Source organism: Conger conger, chromosome 17, assembly GCF_963514075.1.
Source record: "Conger conger chromosome 17, fConCon1.1, whole genome shotgun sequence".
NCBI classification, from domain to species: Eukaryota; Metazoa; Chordata; class Actinopteri; order Anguilliformes; family Congridae; genus Conger; species Conger conger.
Genome location: NC_083776.1, coordinates 35,896,110 through 35,913,952, shown reverse-complemented (window position 1 = coordinate 35,913,952; position 17,843 = coordinate 35,896,110). Strand labels below are relative to the sequence as shown.

At 42.4% G+C, this 17,843-nt stretch overlaps 2 protein-coding genes across 4 annotated transcripts in view; one reads left to right on the top strand and one right to left on the bottom strand.

Annotated features, from left to right (window-relative positions):
• The window catches only part of col28a2a (collagen, type XXVIII, alpha 2a), a 95,317-nt gene extending 92,993 nt beyond the window's left edge, over window positions 1-2,324 (bottom strand). The window contains exons 1-2 of one of the 3 annotated variants that reach the window (XM_061226215.1): window positions 2,142-2,324; window positions 1,198-1,381 (exon numbers count right to left, since the gene is read on the bottom strand). In XM_061226215.1, coding sequence (XP_061082199.1) covers window positions 1,198-1,339 — 142 coding nt within the window. In that variant the 5' untranslated portion in view covers window positions 1,340-1,381; window positions 2,142-2,324. Of the gene's footprint in view, window positions 1-1,038; window positions 1,049-1,197; window positions 1,382-2,141 lie in introns of those variants that run through there. The other 2 variants (XM_061226216.1, XM_061226217.1) reach the window with 2 other exon arrangements.
• Window positions 2,325-8,572: 6,248 nt separating this feature from the next.
• On the top strand, window positions 8,573-17,246 carry rdh1 (retinol dehydrogenase 1). Its single transcript, XM_061226385.1, has 6 exons — window positions 8,573-8,664; window positions 9,572-9,610; window positions 11,947-12,265; window positions 12,612-12,870; window positions 14,031-14,194; window positions 15,300-17,246. The coding sequence occupies exons 1-6, from the start codon at window positions 8,662-8,664 to the stop codon at window positions 15,536-15,538; spliced, it is 1,023 nt and encodes a 340-aa protein (XP_061082369.1). The 5' UTR covers window positions 8,573-8,661; the 3' UTR covers window positions 15,539-17,246.
• Window positions 17,247-17,843: the final 597 nt, after the last annotated feature.

Below are 17,843 nucleotides of genomic sequence, written 5' to 3'. Positions count from 1 at the left end.
ACCTTTGGTGGTGGCCAAAATTTACATTTTGGTTTTGTCAGTCCAAAGCACATTGTTCAAAAAGGATTCAGGCTTCTCAATGTCACATGTCCAGTACACAAGGTAGATAGGCCAATCAAACTACCAAACCAAGACAACTACAACTTGAGGAACTACTGTACCAAGACAAATACAAAGTCATAAAATCAAAGTCAAAGGTCCTAGATTAATGTATTTCTACAGTATGCTTATTCTTATGTCCACATTTACAGCTACTTCCATGCCAATTTACATCTTTATTTAAATCTACATTTATCTTATTATCCAAATGTACATCAACATTTTTATACATAGATTTACATGTATATCTACATGTATAGTTACATTTATCTACATTTATTTTATATTGAAATGTACGGCAGTCATTTAGCAGATCCTCTTATCCACAGAACTTTATGAAGAATTCGCTAGGTTTGTAAGCAGGAAGCTTTTGGGATCATTGAGTGAGACACTGAACCCAAAATGCTATTGTGAAATATCCAGATGTGTAGGTTGCAGCGGTTGTATGAAAGCTGTGTAGGCTATGCTGGAGAACAGCATCTGCTGAGCCATACATAAAAAGAACATGCCAACAATACTAAGCAGATGCACATAATATGTCTCCAGGTTGACTGTCTGGATGGAAAATAAATGTATGGATTAAATTGACTACCCATGCATGTAAATAAAAGTCTTTTAGTTCTGAACATTTTTCCTTTCATTAAAAACAGTAGTTCAGGAATTTAAACAAGCTCCACATGTAGATAAGATTTATCCACATAAATCCACAAGTAGGTGGAGTTGCCTTCACAGACAAAGTAATGTGATCACTTCCATTGTCTGTGTGTGTATGGTGTGATCTCTTACCTTGTCCGTTCTGTGTGTGTATGGTGGGATCTCTGACCTTGTCTGTTCTGTGTGTGTGTGTGTGTGTGTGTGTGTGTGTGTGTGTGTATGGTGGGATCTTTTACCTTGTCCGTTCTGTGTGTGTATGTGTGTGTGTGTGGTGGGATCTTTTACCTTGTCCGTTCTTTGTGTGTGTGTGTGTGTGTGTGTATGATGGGATCTTTTACCTTGTCCGTTCTTTGTGTGTGTGTGTGTGTGTGTATGGTGGGATCTCTTACCTTGTCCGTTCTTTGTGTGTGTGTGTGTGTGTGTGTGTATGGTGGGATCTCTTACCTTGTCCGTTCTTTGTGTGTATGCTGTTGGTGGAGAGCAGCTTTCTCTGGCCCCTCCCTGATGTCCTGTCCATATACAGGTCCTGAGTATGTGCACTGAGCAGCTGCAGCAGCAGCAGGAGCCCAATCAGAGCAGAGAACATGGCTGCACCAGCTGCGCAGACACACCAACACTGAGCTCAACCCTGAGACCAAAGACACACCGGTTATGCAGTGAAATAAGAGCTGTACAATCACACTATCACACAAGGGCCACTAGCACTACACAACAGTATATCTTTCTGCCAAACTGTTCAATTTGTGCAAACAAACTTACTCATTTGGCAAAGCAAAATGCATAGAAAGCAAATTTGCAAAAAGCGCAATGAGAGTAATTTTCAGTCACAATACTGCTGTGGATTGTGCATTGCTTGCATAAAAAAATAATCATATGCAGATGAGAGAAGATTACAGATTACGTCCACTTCTGTGGAAACCTACCTTTATCCTCATTTCCACAGAGAATATATATTTATCCTTTTAAGGTGTGAGGTCACAAATACGTGATTAGCACGTTCTGAACTGATGTAATAATCACTACTCACACTTGAATGCAATGAGTTGCAATGAGAACGCAAGAAGTTCTATGAAACTTAAAATGAAAACAAAACTTTAATACGTTTTCAAGATGCCAATAAAGCGACTCTGCAAAGTGTTACCACAAGTAACAGTATAATTCAGGACAGCGCATCTGTAATATACATTACAACACTGCACAGGAATCCACGCTTGACATTTGCTTTTCATTTGAACAGCAGATCAGAGGTGTGCTAAAGAAAGGAAAAAGTTCAACAGACTGTGTGTGTCTGAGGATGTCCAGAACACGCACTCCTCACAAAACTTTCAGGCAGGAATCTACTTTGCAGTCGGGTGGGTAGTAAAATAATGAACATGCACAGCTCTTACCTGGGGTACCCTTGGGATTGTCGATGGATGGCTGGGTGAGGGAGCGGATCGATGGCTTGGTGAGGGAGTGGTCCAGTGTGTTGACACGGGGCGAGGCAGGGCGGTCGTCGGCTCTGTGGTGCAGCGGTGATGCCGTGCAGGCGGTGTGGAGAGGTATGGTTAGTTCCCTGAGTCTGCAGAGGTGCTGGCCATCCTGAGGCTGAGGCTCTTTCTGCGGCTCAGCCCAGCTTCCCTCCCCTTTAACAGGGAGGTGGGGTCTTCTCCGGTGGGGCACAGCGCAACACAGGCTGCTGATTGGCTTTGGTTTGGACTTAGTTAAGCACCCCTGTGCATAGTTTGGATCATGGAGGTGCAATATTCAGTGCAATATGACTTCATCAGTGCATGTGTGCTTCTGAATGTATGCTGCATATGGCAGTGATCGGCATAAAATGACTCCTAGTAAGTTGGTGGTGGTTATTATTAGTGGCCAAGGGCACTTGACTATTGGTCATCACTGTAGCTATTAAATCAATATAGTCAATCAAAAGCTTACCAGATTTGGCCGGTCTGTGGAGAGATGAAACTCACAGAGAGATTAGCATTAATTAGGTCTGTTGTGCTGTATACAGCTGCAATTTACAAGGTACATTCTGCTTGCCTGATAGCAAGTCATGAATACATTTTTGTTGACAATATGATTGTTGGACAGACCAATTTACCGTCGAATGAGGGTTCCACTGTACATTGTCGCCTTCATTCCATTCCTTCATTTGTCACGTTACGTAAGAAATAACCGTTCTAGACATCCTCCAAGAAAATAGCTAAAAAAAAATTAATCCTAAAGTCCATTTAAGCAGTTCACAGCTATCAATCCCGACCATATGTGTAGTGCTGTGATCTGCCTTTTTTCATTTCCACAATGGGACTGAGATAAAATGTATTTTGTTCTGCCATTAATTACCATAGAAACTTAAAAATGGAAGTGACAGGAGCAGCTGTGAATATCGAAAAAACAGCTCAAACTAGGTACCCAGCTAGACCAACTTCACAACCAGCTCAATTGTCAAGCTGGTCAAGCTGGCATACCTGAATTTTACACTAGGGCACTGCTTTCAGTCTGTTCCTTCATGGATTGATGTGTGACAACCTGCCAGTAAGAAGATAAACTTTGCTAGGTATCAACAGAGATTGTATTTCACCTAGCATGATTACAACAAACTAGAATATCAAGCATGAACCATCTCTTCTACAAACTGTACTATACTGGACATGACCCATCTCTTCTACAAACTGTACTATACTGGACATGACCCGTCTCTTCTACAAACTGTACTATACTGGACATGACCCATCTCTTCCACAAACTGTACTATACTGGACATGACCCATCTCTTCTACAAATTGTATATAGATTCAATGACCACTTTATTGGGTATTTATTAGACTTATTTTCTAGATTAATTTGTCCTTTGCTGCTGTATCCCATCCACTTCAAGCTTTGACGTGTTGTGCACTCAAATATATTCTTCTGTATACCACTGTTGTAACTCATTTGAGAAAGATGCCTTACTATCAGCTTCAAACTGTCTGGCCATTCTCCTTTGTCCTCTCTCATTAACAAGGCATTTCTGCCTGCAGAACTGATGCTCACTGGATGCATTTTGTTTTTCACACCATTCTCTGTAATCTGTAGAATCCCAGGAAATCAGCTGTTTCTGAGATACTCAAACCACCCCATCTGGCACCAACAGTCATTCCATGGTCAAAGTTACTTACATCACATTTCCTCCACATTCTGATGTTTAGTCTGAACAACAACTGAACCTCTTGACCATGTCTGTATGCTTTTATGCATTGAGTTGCTGCAACATGATTGGCTGATATTTGCATTAAGAAACTGGTTTAACGGCATACCTAACAAAGTAATCACTGAGTGTATGTATCTCTTTTAAAGACACTAATATACCAGCCATGGTCTATTGCTTCTAAAGACTGTACTGAATCAACCTTGGTCCAGCTTTTTTGAAGGCCATACAATATGATCCACGATCCATTGCTCTTTCCATCCATAATCCATGATTTTGTCAATGGGACATTGCCTCTGTATGCATATACACCTCACTCTTAATTGTGAGGATTCAGTGTGAGTTAGAAGTCATTTTTGACATTTAACAATATTTCAAAGTTCAGCTGTGGTCTCAGTCTAATGTAGATGTCCACTGAATGTTGGCAGGAAAGCCAACAGGTGGTCTAAAGTGAAAATGCAGATAGTATAACCAGGAAATGCAGGTGGTCTAATATGGAAATACAAGTGCTACAAAATGTAAATCAGGTTATGTAATATGGAAATACAAGTAATAAAATCTGTACATACGGGTGGTATAATCATATAGGTGTTTTTCTGGCTTCAGAGAAGGCTTTTAAGTATTTGAAAATGGGATTTTGGACAACATAAGATAATAGTATTAATACATAAAACAACATTTTCTGCTTGCTGGTGATTTGTGAATGAGGTTTTCCACGAGCAATTATTAAATGTTTGGGAAGGCACAACTGTGTAACAGACGCAGCCTGTTGGGAAATCCAGCAGAGAAAATACGTGAGGCAAACACAGCGAGTATGAAAGTATGAAATCACATCTTATGAACGCTGCCAAAGTGTCCTCTTTTAGAAATACAACAGAGACAGTGATGTTATCAGTGCCAGATGTTAGCAAGATGACCGGTGCTTTTATGTGAAGGGGGCACCGAGGTGGCCCCTCCCTGCTCACTGGGCGGAGGGGGGGAGGGGGGTCGTGTCCCTGCACACCCTCAGCAGACTGAACCTCACCCCAACAGTACTCAGATCCTTACACGCTCTTCCACTTTCAGAATTTCCTTTCAAATGTTTTATTGGTTTAAAGGAAATGTGTAACTGAACTTTATTAATATTTATTATTATTGGCCCACACTACAGTAAGGTTAGTGGCTACCGGAATGAAAAATAATCTAGAATATAAAGGAATGCTGCCTTTGCCCTTTTGCATCTCTATGTTTCCTTCACGCTTTGCATTTGTGGCAATAGGCCTGTTTCAATTTATAGATGTAGACCGCGCGAGTGGCTGAATGCTTTCTTTGTAATGCAGTCACTGTGTTCAGACATGCACAATCCTCTTAACGTTGTTGCCTGATCTGAATGCATTTAAAAGTGTGGCCCCTTTAATGTGGGCTGTAATGTATGAGAGGCGTTATACAGGTAAAGTTTATAGTTTATTATTATCATGGTGAATATGAGATGATCATATAGATGATTTATTTCCTCCGCCCTGTGCACAGTTTTCCACTGTAACACAAGAACAAAACCAAGCCCCCCAACACCCCCCACCCCCCACCGCCACCCCCACCGCGGCCCCTCCGTCTGCAACGCAGAACCATGTGTAGCTTTAGAAGAGCATGTTCTCACACACATCATATGTTTCAGAACTTCCTAGAATTTATTTTATTTATTTCTTTTTTTTCTCTTTAACACAAGTAAGTCTGGTCTGGGGGCCGGATTTGTGTAGTTGTTGCTTGGCGATGCATTCCTGACTGACAGTTGTAGCTCTGATTGCTCTGTGCCTCTAGGGCTGGAATAAAGCTCTCTCTTTTCCCAGCACAGCTGGAGGAGCACGGCCAATTCCTCAACCAGTCAGCACAGGACCAAGCAGATACCCCACACATACACACACACACACACACGCACACACGCATACACTCACACACACATGTACACACATACTCATACACACACACACACACACTCACACATGTAGAAACACACACACACTCACACATGTACACACAGGTAATGTTCTCTTTTCTAGTATTTAATATAATTTAATATTTAGTATGTTTAAAGGCACAAACATTTTTACAGCAAATCTGCACTCACCAAGCTCTTAATTAGTTCATTTTTAATTATTACACCTACTTATTAATGCAATTATCTAATCAGCCAGTTGTGTGGCAGCAGTGCAATGCATAAAATTATCTGATTTGAGTATCTCAGAGTATCTCCTGGGATTCTCATGCACACTAGTTCCTAGAGTTCCTAGCAGTTCTGCAGACAGAAACGCCTCGTTAATGAGAGACATCAGAAGAAAATGGCCAGACTGGTGAAAGCTGACAGGAAGGTGACAGTAACGTAAATAACCACACATTATAACAGTGGTATGCCAAGCATCTCTGAACACACAACACATCATAACTCAAAGTGGATAGGCTACAGCAGCAGAAGTCTAATAAATACCTAATAAAGTGCTCGATGAGTATATATTGGTCCCAGAAATCAGTCGTCTTGATTCTTAATTATCGGTATTGGCCCTGAGAAAATGAGGATGAGAGGATGTGGAGAAAGAGGGATGAGAGAGTGAAGAGAGAGATGGATGAAAGAGGGATGAGAGAGTGAAGAGAGATAGATGAAAGAGGGATGAGAGTGAAGAGTGAGATGGATGAAAGAGGGATGAGAGAGAGAAGAGAGGATGTGGAGAGAGAGGGATGAGAGAGTGAACACCATTTACTCCACAAGGCCTGACATCTACGCAGTTGCATCCAGGGTAATGCAATATTTCCAGGACCTTGTGATAAATCCTCAATAATTGTACATTAATTCCAATTGGGGCATAGAGAGAGACTGTGTTAAGCCAAAGAACTACGATAACTGCTCAACCAACAGAACCCCACATGACCTCAGGCCAGGCCTCCAAAATGTACTCAGTTCCATCACTGACCACAAGCTAATGTAGGCATGGGGGAGGCAGAAGCCACACAGATCCACCTATTCTCTTAGCTGATCATGGGGAGTAACCGGTGAGGTAGATTTGCATTCTATACAACCTGCAGACACTCCGTTAATGTCACCGTGGGTGCTTCTGTCTAAATGATGGTAGTTGTGGCAGAAGATCTGAAATTTGAGCAAAAGAAGACTTCTACTCTGGTCAGTTATCCCCTTGTTGGGAGCTGAAGGCATTGTAGGGGTTTCTCTGCATCACACAATGGTACCACATATTTACCCCAAACTTTGCCCAGTGGTTTGGGAATGGACTTCTGAATATCAGGCCACTGACATGTGGAAACAAGCCCTTAAACACCCTCCAGTCTTAGCCAAGAAAAGCCTTCTCTCCCCTCCCAGGTGCATACCGGTGGGTAGGACCAGGGGCTGCGGTTGTTTAGGTCCAGCCGAAGGGTTAAAGAGTCATGGTGTGTTTGCAGCCTCACAAGAGCTCAGGATAATCATGCTTCATCAGAAGACACATCTGGCTGAGGGTCTGGAGGCGTTTTCACAGCAGAGTTTTCACATCAGGTTTAGAGTGGCACATTTCTTAGTCTCTGACAGGGGAACCCAGTTGAAGTCTGGGCAGCATGGGGAGTCGCCCAGGAAGTGAGAACAGCTTATTGCTTGCACACAAACATGATGAGCCTTAAGAAAATGACTAATTCTGTTATTAGCTAACATCCCTGGGAATGAGATGTGTGGATAATACAGTTCCGATGCACATGCCACACAACCAAGCTGCAAATGAAGCTGCCACTCTTACAGAAATCTTACAGGTCCACTTGAAAGACTGCCCTGCTGAAAGAAACAGCTTCAGCTAGGTTTCTGAACAGCTGATTGACCAGGTAGACCAGCTCCGTACTCAACCTGGCTTGACCAGCTCAAACTATGTTTTGAAACAGCAGGCAGCTGGTATTTCAAGCTGGTCATAGCTGGATTTTACAACAGGGTCATTACACAATGCACCCTCACCCCGAGAACCTACATATAACACCATTGACAGGCAACACTCTCTTGCAGATGAGGTCAAGAAAAGGCTAAGAGCCACAGACATGAGACATGCCAGGTATTGTAATGACCATAGAAAATGTGCATGCTCAGTTTTCGGTGGGAATCCAGGTGTGGGGTCTTTTTGGTGTCAGGTAACTTTTTGGTCTTAAAATATGACAGTTTAATATTAGGCAACAGGCTTAAGAAGTTAGACTGGTCTATGAGGCAAAATAAGACAGATCTAACATCCTAGACTAGTCTTAAATAGTTTTATGCAACTGGCCCCTAGTCTTCCTCTGACATAATTATATGTGGCTTTGGGCAGTGGTGTAAACAGAAGCAGGCTGGTGCCTTAAGAGAATTGTGGATGTCTACACACTCCCGAATCAGTAGCACATGAATTAAGCTTTGGTAAATTGGACTCCAAATTATTGTGGAAATTGGACAAGCTCAACATTTAGCACAAATATAATAAAAAAGATATAAAAGTACATGATTATACTTCATGATGAGAGTTGACTAAACAAAGAACGTGCTGTCATATGTAAGGCTCACAAGGTAGACAGTTGTGTAATGAATGACAGAGAACAGCTGTGACCTTTGATATTATGCTGGTACTTTGAACCAAGCAGCAGCTCCAAATAACTGTTATAGTCACACAAGCCAGCAACTGGTGACCAGACAGGGTCTGGAACAGGAGCTACAGCACCTCCACCACTGTAAGAACCAGCGGAGTGGGTCTTTATGCCAGGCAGCCATGGTAGGTCACAATGTGAAACAGTCTCATCAGAGGTATAAGAATGGCATGGTTAACAAATATGCATAATTGTGCTGCAATTCAGCTGCATTTATGATGGAAGGAATGTATGTCACATTTAATGGGAAATAATAGGCACTTATTTTCATTGGCTAGCATCATTAATTTCCTGCACTGAATTGGTATACACAGAGATAAAAACATTATTGAGGTATGACAATAATGAGTTAATTAGCATTATTTTTGTCTGATTGAATAGTCTATTGAGTGCATTTGATTGGCCAGGTGCATCTAACAGATGTATTATATCACCGCCTCCAGCTGATATCATAATATCTATGCATAATGTATAACAGCCCTGTGCACCAGATGTTTATCTGAAATGATCTGAGACTTTTAGTGTGCTGAATGCAGGAACACACAAGTAAGCAAAATCATTCTCCCACAGAAATGTATTTATCTGAGAAAACCCTGGAAAATCATGGTCACCTCAGACTAAATTGTGGAAGTGCATTCTTGTTATGTTTATGAGCACACATTCCTGCTGGCTTTAATCCAATGGCTGGGGGCGTACTGCTGGGATGTAAGCAGGGAAGTTCAGTCTAGGTCAGAAATGCAGTGGAAAGTGCTGTAAAAGTACCACTCTAGGTATCTTTGCATTGGTGGGAAAACTATCTTAATTGATTTTTTTTCCATGCAGACAGACCTGTTATATGTACATTACATAACTACTTAAGTGTATATCCTATGTAAGTGTATATAATTCTTTCACATTGTGTTGCATAAAAACATTTTTATAGATATAATCCAGATGAATCTACAGGCCAAAGTCCTTATCTTATCTCATTTTCTTAGCATTTGTAACATTTAATGCAATGTAATAACTTGCGATTCACTTTACTTTGCACAGGTCCCTGATATGGAAAACATCCCATATTTTGTTATTCAGGTGAGATCAGAAAAAATTAAACACATACACATTTTCGCATCAGTAGTTCATGCCTGACAAAATATTTGACATTCTTTGAGGTAGCTACCCAGCGTTTTGATGTTAGCAGGGCATATGCTATTATATAGTTGATAAAGTATGCATGACAAACTCATTATTTAAATGAGGATAGTAGGAATTACAGGAACCAATTCAGAATAGGTGTGTAACTGGGCACAGGATAGAACACAAAGAGTAGTAGTAGGAGGGGCCTTATCTGAGCAGGGAATTGTGGGAAGTGGAGTCCCACAAGGATCAGTGCTGGGACTACTGCTCTTCCTCATTTATATAAATAACCTAGACAGAGACATTGAAAGTACACAAGTTAAATTTGCAGATGATACCAAACGGGGAGGTTTAGCGAACAGTTTGGAATCTATTAAAGTCATCCAGATAGATGTATATAGAATCCAGAAGTGGACGGAAAGCTGGCAAATGAAATTCAAAATAACTAAAGGTAAAGTTCTACGTGTGGGAAAACATACGACAGGATTATGGGTGGTATGAATTGGAACATGCTCAAGTTGAAAAATACTTTCAGGTGGTAGTCAATGTGCTGTAGCTGTAGCACATTGACTAGAACCTGTAAAGAAGGCCAACAGAATGCTGGGATAAATAGCCAAGAATATTGAGTATAAATCTAAGGAAGCTATACTCACCTTCGACAATACCTTTGTCAGACCACATTTACAGTATTGTGTGGGGCTTGTACTACAAGAAAGATATAGAGGTGCTGGAAAAGGTTTGAAGAAGGGCAACCAGATTGATTCCATTTTCTAAAATATAAAACCTATGAGTAAAGACTGAAGATGCATAAGCTTTTCAAGCTTAGTACAATGAGACTTTTAAATTCATTGTTAAGGGATTAACAAAGCAACCAACAGGCGATTCTTCAGTGTGAGTTTGGTTAGCAGTTTTGCAGGCAAAAAACGGCTTGTTAATGAGACAGGTTAGTGGTGAAGGGACTGGTCAAAGCTGACAGGAAGTAGACAGTAATTGAAATAACCACAGATTACAACAGTGGTATGCAGAAGAGCATCTCTGAACACACAATGCGTCAAGCCTCCTAAGTGGATAGGCTACAGCAGCAGAAGACCAATAAGCAAGTTAAACCAATGGGCGACATGGGCTGCAGGAGTCCAGGGCCTCCTCAGGATGTCTTCAATGGTTTTTTCATCATCATAGGCTTGTGTTTAATGTTAATTACAGTACAAGACATACGTGTTGTAGATAATACATATAAAATTACGTTTAATACAATAAACAAAATCTTACTCAAAATGTTGGCCTATTTGCTTGTCCTCTCTCATTACACAGGCTTAAATAAACGGCATCTAAAGCTAACAATTTTGATTGGCCTTTTATATAAGCCGTAGTTTTCAGTTATTTACTTGCAGATCATTGTAAGCTAGCATACATTCACAGCATACTTAAACTATTTGAGAAATGTCGTCTAACAGGAAAAACCAAAGCGGAGCAAGAAATAGGAAAAAATCTGTAAAGTCAAAGGCTGAAGAAGTACGAAACAAAAATCCAAAATCAACATTTAGCTTTAAAGGGAAAAAAGTAAAGGTGGCAAACCTAAAATGCTAACATACAATAACGTAGACTCACTGTGTTCCGAACACCAAGTTAGGTCAGGATGTTCCAGTGCAACTTTCATGATGAATAAATAGAAAATTACTTCCAGATCAGCTCTGGTTTTTGTGTGTGTGTAAAGTCTAATTCCTTCCATTTTCATAAAAACTTTGTGCATTTCAGCATACAGTGACTGTTCACAGTGACAGACAGTGACAGAGGTGATGTTGCAGGCTAATTTGCTGATTTGAGTGAAGCACCGACTTCTACATGATGCTAATCTTAATATATTACTACATTTTCTTACACCGTAATGTGAATGAATAATAATTGTGTGCTGACTGATACAGTACCTCTGTGATACATGGTCAGTTTAAGGTAGCATCCAATAGACATATTTTGGCTTTGATGGAGGCTAATGATTGTGAATCGATTGTGATTGTGAATCTCAGTGTGACTTTGTAAATCTCGTGCTCAGAATCGATAGTGTGTCGCTCTCTTGGGGCCACACCTATGCGTCAGCCCAGGGCCTTCAAACACATTAATACTGACCTGCCAATACAACTAAAAAATAAGTCTAATAAATACCTAATAAAGTGCTCACAGCATGTATCTTACTGCTTAACAAGTCTTAACAAGGAGAACTTGTGAATTCTATTGAGCCACTAAAAAGATATCCATTAGGACAGGTGGTGATTCTGAATCTTGTTTTTTTCCAGATAGTTGTCTCAAATCTTTTCCTGACTGCTGTGGCAGTTGCTGCTGCAGTTTGGTATATGAGAGACTGTTTGAAAGTCCCGGGCATCGGTCAGCGATGGGTTTTAGTGACGGGGTGCGATAGTGGCTTTGGACATACTCTGGCGCAGCAGCTCGATCGGAGAGGTTTTCATGTTATAGCCACCTGTTTGACAGAGGAAGGCTCTTCAGAACTGAAGGACGTCACATCCTCAAGGCTAAAAACAGTCCTGCTGAATGTCACCGATGGAGACAGCATGAACAATGCGGTGGCGTTTGTGCGCAAAGAGGTCGGGGAGCAAGGTAAGCAGGCCTCATACCTGAGCTCCAGGAAGAGATGCATGAGCTGCGCTTCAGTCTAACATCTAACTCTATTCTGAACCCGCAACTTGGAAAACATGTTTCTATTTGCACTAGTTGCATTCAAGAGGAATACACATCAGCAATATCCTGCAGTTGTCAGCTGCAGAATAGTCAGGTGCTAACACGATAAGCATTTTATTTCAAAACCTGCACTGAGTGTGGGTTTTGGCAAACACTGATTCCCCTGGTTTGTGTCAAGTATGTGGGTTTTGTTCAAATCTAATTCCCTAGGTTTGTGTCAAGTATGTGGGTTTTGTTCAAATCTAATTCCCCTGGTTTGTTCCAGGTCTGTGGGGTTTGGTGAACAATGCTGGACGGTCCACACCCATCGGCCCTTCAGATTGGATGCAGCTGGAGGACTTTAAGAAAGTGCTAGATGTGAACCTAATCGGGGTGATAGATGTGACCCTCAGGTTGCTCCCACTTGTGAAGAAGGCCCAGGGCAGGGTGGTGAACGTGGCCAGCATCATGGGGAGGGTCGCGCTAACTGGAGGAGGCTACTGCCCATCTAAGTCGGGAGTGGAGGCCTTCTCTGACAGCCTGAGGTAGATTGGGGGCTTCCTTTCCCATCCAATTAACAATAATACTGAATTCAGCCTTCCCCACTTGCGCTTAACCCCATCCACACTGTTAGGTGTTATGGCACGTCCGGCCAATATATTTCCCGTTTGGTAGAAATATGTGTGTTTTGCTACTTATTTGATGCGGACATATTTATGGAACCAAATATCCCACCTGGTTATGAAGCTGGTTATGAAGACTGTTTTCTGACTAACGCTGAAGTTTATTTTATAATCCATTCAGCCATTTTCAAGAAAAATCTATTTTTCTAGGGACCATACCTAAGCAAATGTCATCTTGCATTACTTCTTATTGTTGCATAAATGCATTGCTAGGTCATTTCAGTGGCAAACTAATTTAAAACATGCCACGCTTCTTGTACAGGGTTTCCTATCCATTCCAACACGGTATAACGTGTCATATTCAGGTGACGGACAGTTTAGGAATATAGCTGCGTTCGCATAGCAGAATTAATATTCAGACGTGCATAAAACATCAAGTGAGTATTTGTCTTGGACTTCCTATAGACTTGCCCTTAATTTTACTGGCTGATGGCGCTAATGGGGCTCTGGTTAACCTAATTTTGAAATAAAGTGAATTCATAATTCATGTGTCTGGACAAACATATATGCAGATATTTTGTATTTGGAGAGATTTTGGGACACTTGAGGACATCTGGGTACAGCACAAATATAAAGTAATTCTGGGTTGACTTGAAATATTCAGTGTTAAATTTTAAAAACAAAAGGCATTTTGTAATTGTTTTGTATTTTCATGTATACATTGTATGCACTGTATGTACATGTATATACATGCTATAACATGAATTTCTTCTGTCTCAAATTTATGAATGGTACATGCCTCTTCTTTAATTTAAGTCTTTAACCATGTGTGTGCAGTAAATAGTTATTGAGATATTGACACTTTTATAGGACTACTACTAAATAGGCTGGAATTGCCTTCTGGGGGGGCGAAGTGGAAAAGCACTGTCAAAATCACAGGGCTCTAATTATATGAACACTAACTATTAAACTGTCTTGGCATAAGTACAGTATATCCTGTAGCTGAAATCACTATGCATAAAAAACAGAAAACTACATTGGGTGCAGGGTGGGTGCTTTCCTTGTCCTTTTCTTGTGTTCAGGAGGAACATGAAGCCCTTTGGTGTGAAAGTCAGTATTATCGAGCCAGGTTTCTTTAAGACTGAAGTCACCAGTTTGGACCTCATAGAATCGGACCTGCAGAGATTGTGGAACCGGCTCCCAGCAGAAGCGAAGGACTCATACGGAGAAGGATACCTGGAGAAATGTGAGTAAACAGCATCTCATGGCACGGCATGCCACTTTGCGTAAGTCCTGCTTATTCATAGATGCTAACATAACATCATATGCAAAGTGACCCTGATGAGAGTAGCCCAGCTGTAATGAGTCAGGCTCATAATGTGAGCTGAGTTTGAGTTGCAGGAACAAATTTATACTTACCTAAATTACACATGGAGTGTGTAATGTGTGAATTGGAAAAAGACTGCAATGTTAAATTATAATGATAAATGATTGAGCCCTGGCTGAGCTCAAACCTTGGTCCATTATTTGGTCGAGGTCTTCAGCATATACAGTAGCACAAGGATAAAGGAATGGTCAGGAATTGTTTCAGGAAAATTTAAGTTTTTGTCCTATCACCATTTGAAAAACCAAAAGAGAATTATCCTAACTAAAATTATCCTGGGTTGCCAAATGGGGGATTACAGGATCTCAACTAATTTTGCTACAGATTAAAAGTTTTGGGGACAAATGAGTCTTGGTAAATGGCAAGCATTTATATAGCGCTGTACTTGATGCTTCTCCATTCATCCATTTATACATGCACTCACATACCGACGGTGATTGGCTGCCATGCAAGGCCCCGACCAGCTCATAAGGAGCATTTGGGGGTTAGGTGTCTTGCTCAGGGACACTTCGACACACCCCGGGCGGGGGATCGAACTGGCAACTCTCCGACTGCCAGACAACTGCTCTTACTGCCTGAGCCATGTCGCCCCGGTGTCATGGCAGACAGTGGAGTTTCATGCTTGATTTATGCAGTGTTTGTTTGTCCTTTTAAGAGAGCAGTTATTGAGGATGGCAAGGTCTGTTGAATAGAGTGAAATCCTACTTTCAGAAGCAGCACAATTAGATATTCAGAAAAGGACACTTCTGGTGCTCATATGGCGAGGCACTGAGTTTATGGGGTCAGATGCAGTGTTGCTCATATGGTAAGACACTGAGGGTTTATGGGGTCAGATGCACCATGGCTCTTATGATAGGACCTGAGGGTTCACGGGGTCAGTTCATAGGAGCATGGTTCATGAGGAAAGCCTCTCTCTCTCTCTCTCTCTCTCTCTCTCTCTCTCTCTCTCTCTCTCTCTCTCTCTCAGATCTGGAAGCCCAGAGGTTCTTCATGAAGATCCTGTGCAGTGCAGACATCTCCAAGGTGACTGGGTGTATGGAGCATGCCTTGACAGCACGACACCCCCGCACTCGCTACAGCCCGGGGTGGGATGCAAAACTCCTCTGGATCCCTCTGTCCTACCTCCCTTCCTTCCTGGCCGACTACGCCATCAGCGCTCTGCTCCCAGTCGCTGAGGCCCCTGAGCGCCATGCTTCCAGTCCCTGAGGTCCATCAGGGCCCTGCTTCCAGTCCCTGAGGTCCATCAGCGCCATGCTTCCAGTCCCTGAGGTCCATCAGCGCCATGCTTCCAGTCCCTGAGGTCCATCAACACCCTGCTTCCAGTCCCTGAGGTCCACCAGCGCCATTCTTCCAGTCCCTGAGGTCCATCAACACCCTGCTTCCAGTCCCTGAGGTCCATCAACACCCTGCTTCCAGTCCCTGAGGTCCACCAGCGCCATTCTTCCAGTCCCTGAGGTCCATCAACACCCTGCTTCCAGTCCCTGAGGTCCATCAACACCCTGCTTCCAGTCCCTGAGGTCCATCAGCGCCATGCTTCCAGTCCCTGAGGCCCCTGAGCGCCATGCTTCCAGTCCCTGAGGTCCATCAGGGCCCTGCTTCCAGTCCCTGAGGTCCATCAGGGCCCCGCTTCCAGTCCCTGAGGTCCATCAGGGCCCCGCTTCCAGTCCCTGAGGTCCATCAGGGCCCTGCTTCCAGTCCCTGAGGCCCCTGAGCGCCATGCTTCCAGTCCCTGAGGTCCATCAGCGCCATGCTTCCAGTCCCTGAGGTCCATCAGCGCCCTGCTTCCAGTCCCTCAGGTCCATCAGGGCCCTGCTTCCAGTCCCTAAGGATAACCGAATGCTGTGTCAATACATTAATCAACGTGTTCTGAGTAAATTTGCCCATGGAAAATATTTTAATTCAAGCTGAGAGGACCACAGTGTTACAGGAAGTAAATAAAAAAATCGATGTAATCAGAATTCAACATTTTTATTTCAGTTACTGTAGGGGAAAATTCACAGAACGAAAGATCTTCCTCCTAAAAGCATGATAACCAATCACAAGTCAAAATCAGACTTCGCCTTAGTGAGCAGGCTGGTTCCTCCAAAACTCTCGACGATGTGTGCTAAAAGTTTATCAATATATCTGTATTAAAGAAGGATATGTACCCTGTATAGTTTCAAACTGATTAACTGCTAAATTGTGCTAGGATTACACAGTGAGCCCAGCCAGCTGGCAAGGGGGGGCCCGTCTTGAACTGTGTAGACCAAACTGTCAAGGACACGGGCAGAGCAAGATATGACTGTACAGCTGATTTCTCCGGGACTCTCGATGTTTTATGCCAGGAGTGTATCCATTTGACCTAGAACATTAATTACAGCTGAGCTTATGAAAACGCAAGAAACCACAGTGAAAACTGTCGAAATGAGAGCAAAGAATGCTACGTACATTTACTCCCTTAGAAGAGAATAATTAATCAAATGTTTAGTATGTCTGTATATTAGAAAAGTATATTAGAAGTGAATATTAATGAAATGTTTAGTTTGTCTGTATATTTTCAATAATTACTGCTGCTTAGTTCGTCTTATAAAAGCGAAAGATACAGAGTGACGTGTATGGATGACGTGTTAGAGGGAGGGCAACCAGAACTTTATGAGGTCTGGTAGTTGCCAAGAGCAGGTGCGGGGTGAAGTGAGGACACGTAGTTGGCAGAATGCCCTGAACTTTGTACAGAGTTGGCAGAGCATAAGGACCGTTGGCAATTTGCCACAATGACGTTGTGGGAGGAGCGTTGGGAGGAGTTACGATAAGAAAAGTGTGGGTGATTTGCCAGAATGAGGTTTGAGGAGGAGTTGTAGGTGGAGTAACTGTGTATAAAATGGGTGTACAAATGCCAGTCGGGGTTCAGTTCTGGAGAGCTGATCCGGCTTTATGCACGTGTGCTAATAAAGTCTGATTTTCCTGAAGATCTAGCTGCCTGGTGTCGTCTTTTCCCTCGCGAAGATGTTTTTCGACAAATTGAAGATTGGACTCGTTTCCTAGACACGACATTACCAAGAATTGCAAATTGTGAAAATATTGGGACAGACTTGTACATAAAACTATATTGAACTTGAAAACTGACTTGAAACTTGAAAAATGCACATGGAGTTCATGGGGGCGACATGGCTCAGGCAGTAAGAGTAGTCGTCTGGCAGCCGGAGGGCTGCCGGTTCGATCCCCCGCTGTGTCGAAGTGTCCCTGAGCAAGACACCCAACCTCCAAATGCTCCTGATGAGCTGGTCGGTGCCTTACATGGCAGCCAATCGCCATTGGTATGTGTGTATGTGTGTGTGTGTGAGTGTGTGTATGAATGGGTGAATGAGAAGCATCAAATGTACAGTGCTTTGGATAAAGGTGCCAACCATTTACCATTTCATAGATCAGCCCTGAACATATTAAGAATAAATGTGCACATTGTTCAAGAGATGGCAGTTTCAAACGGCTGGCAGTTTAACACTAGAAACACTTTTTGACTTGACAGACATACTGA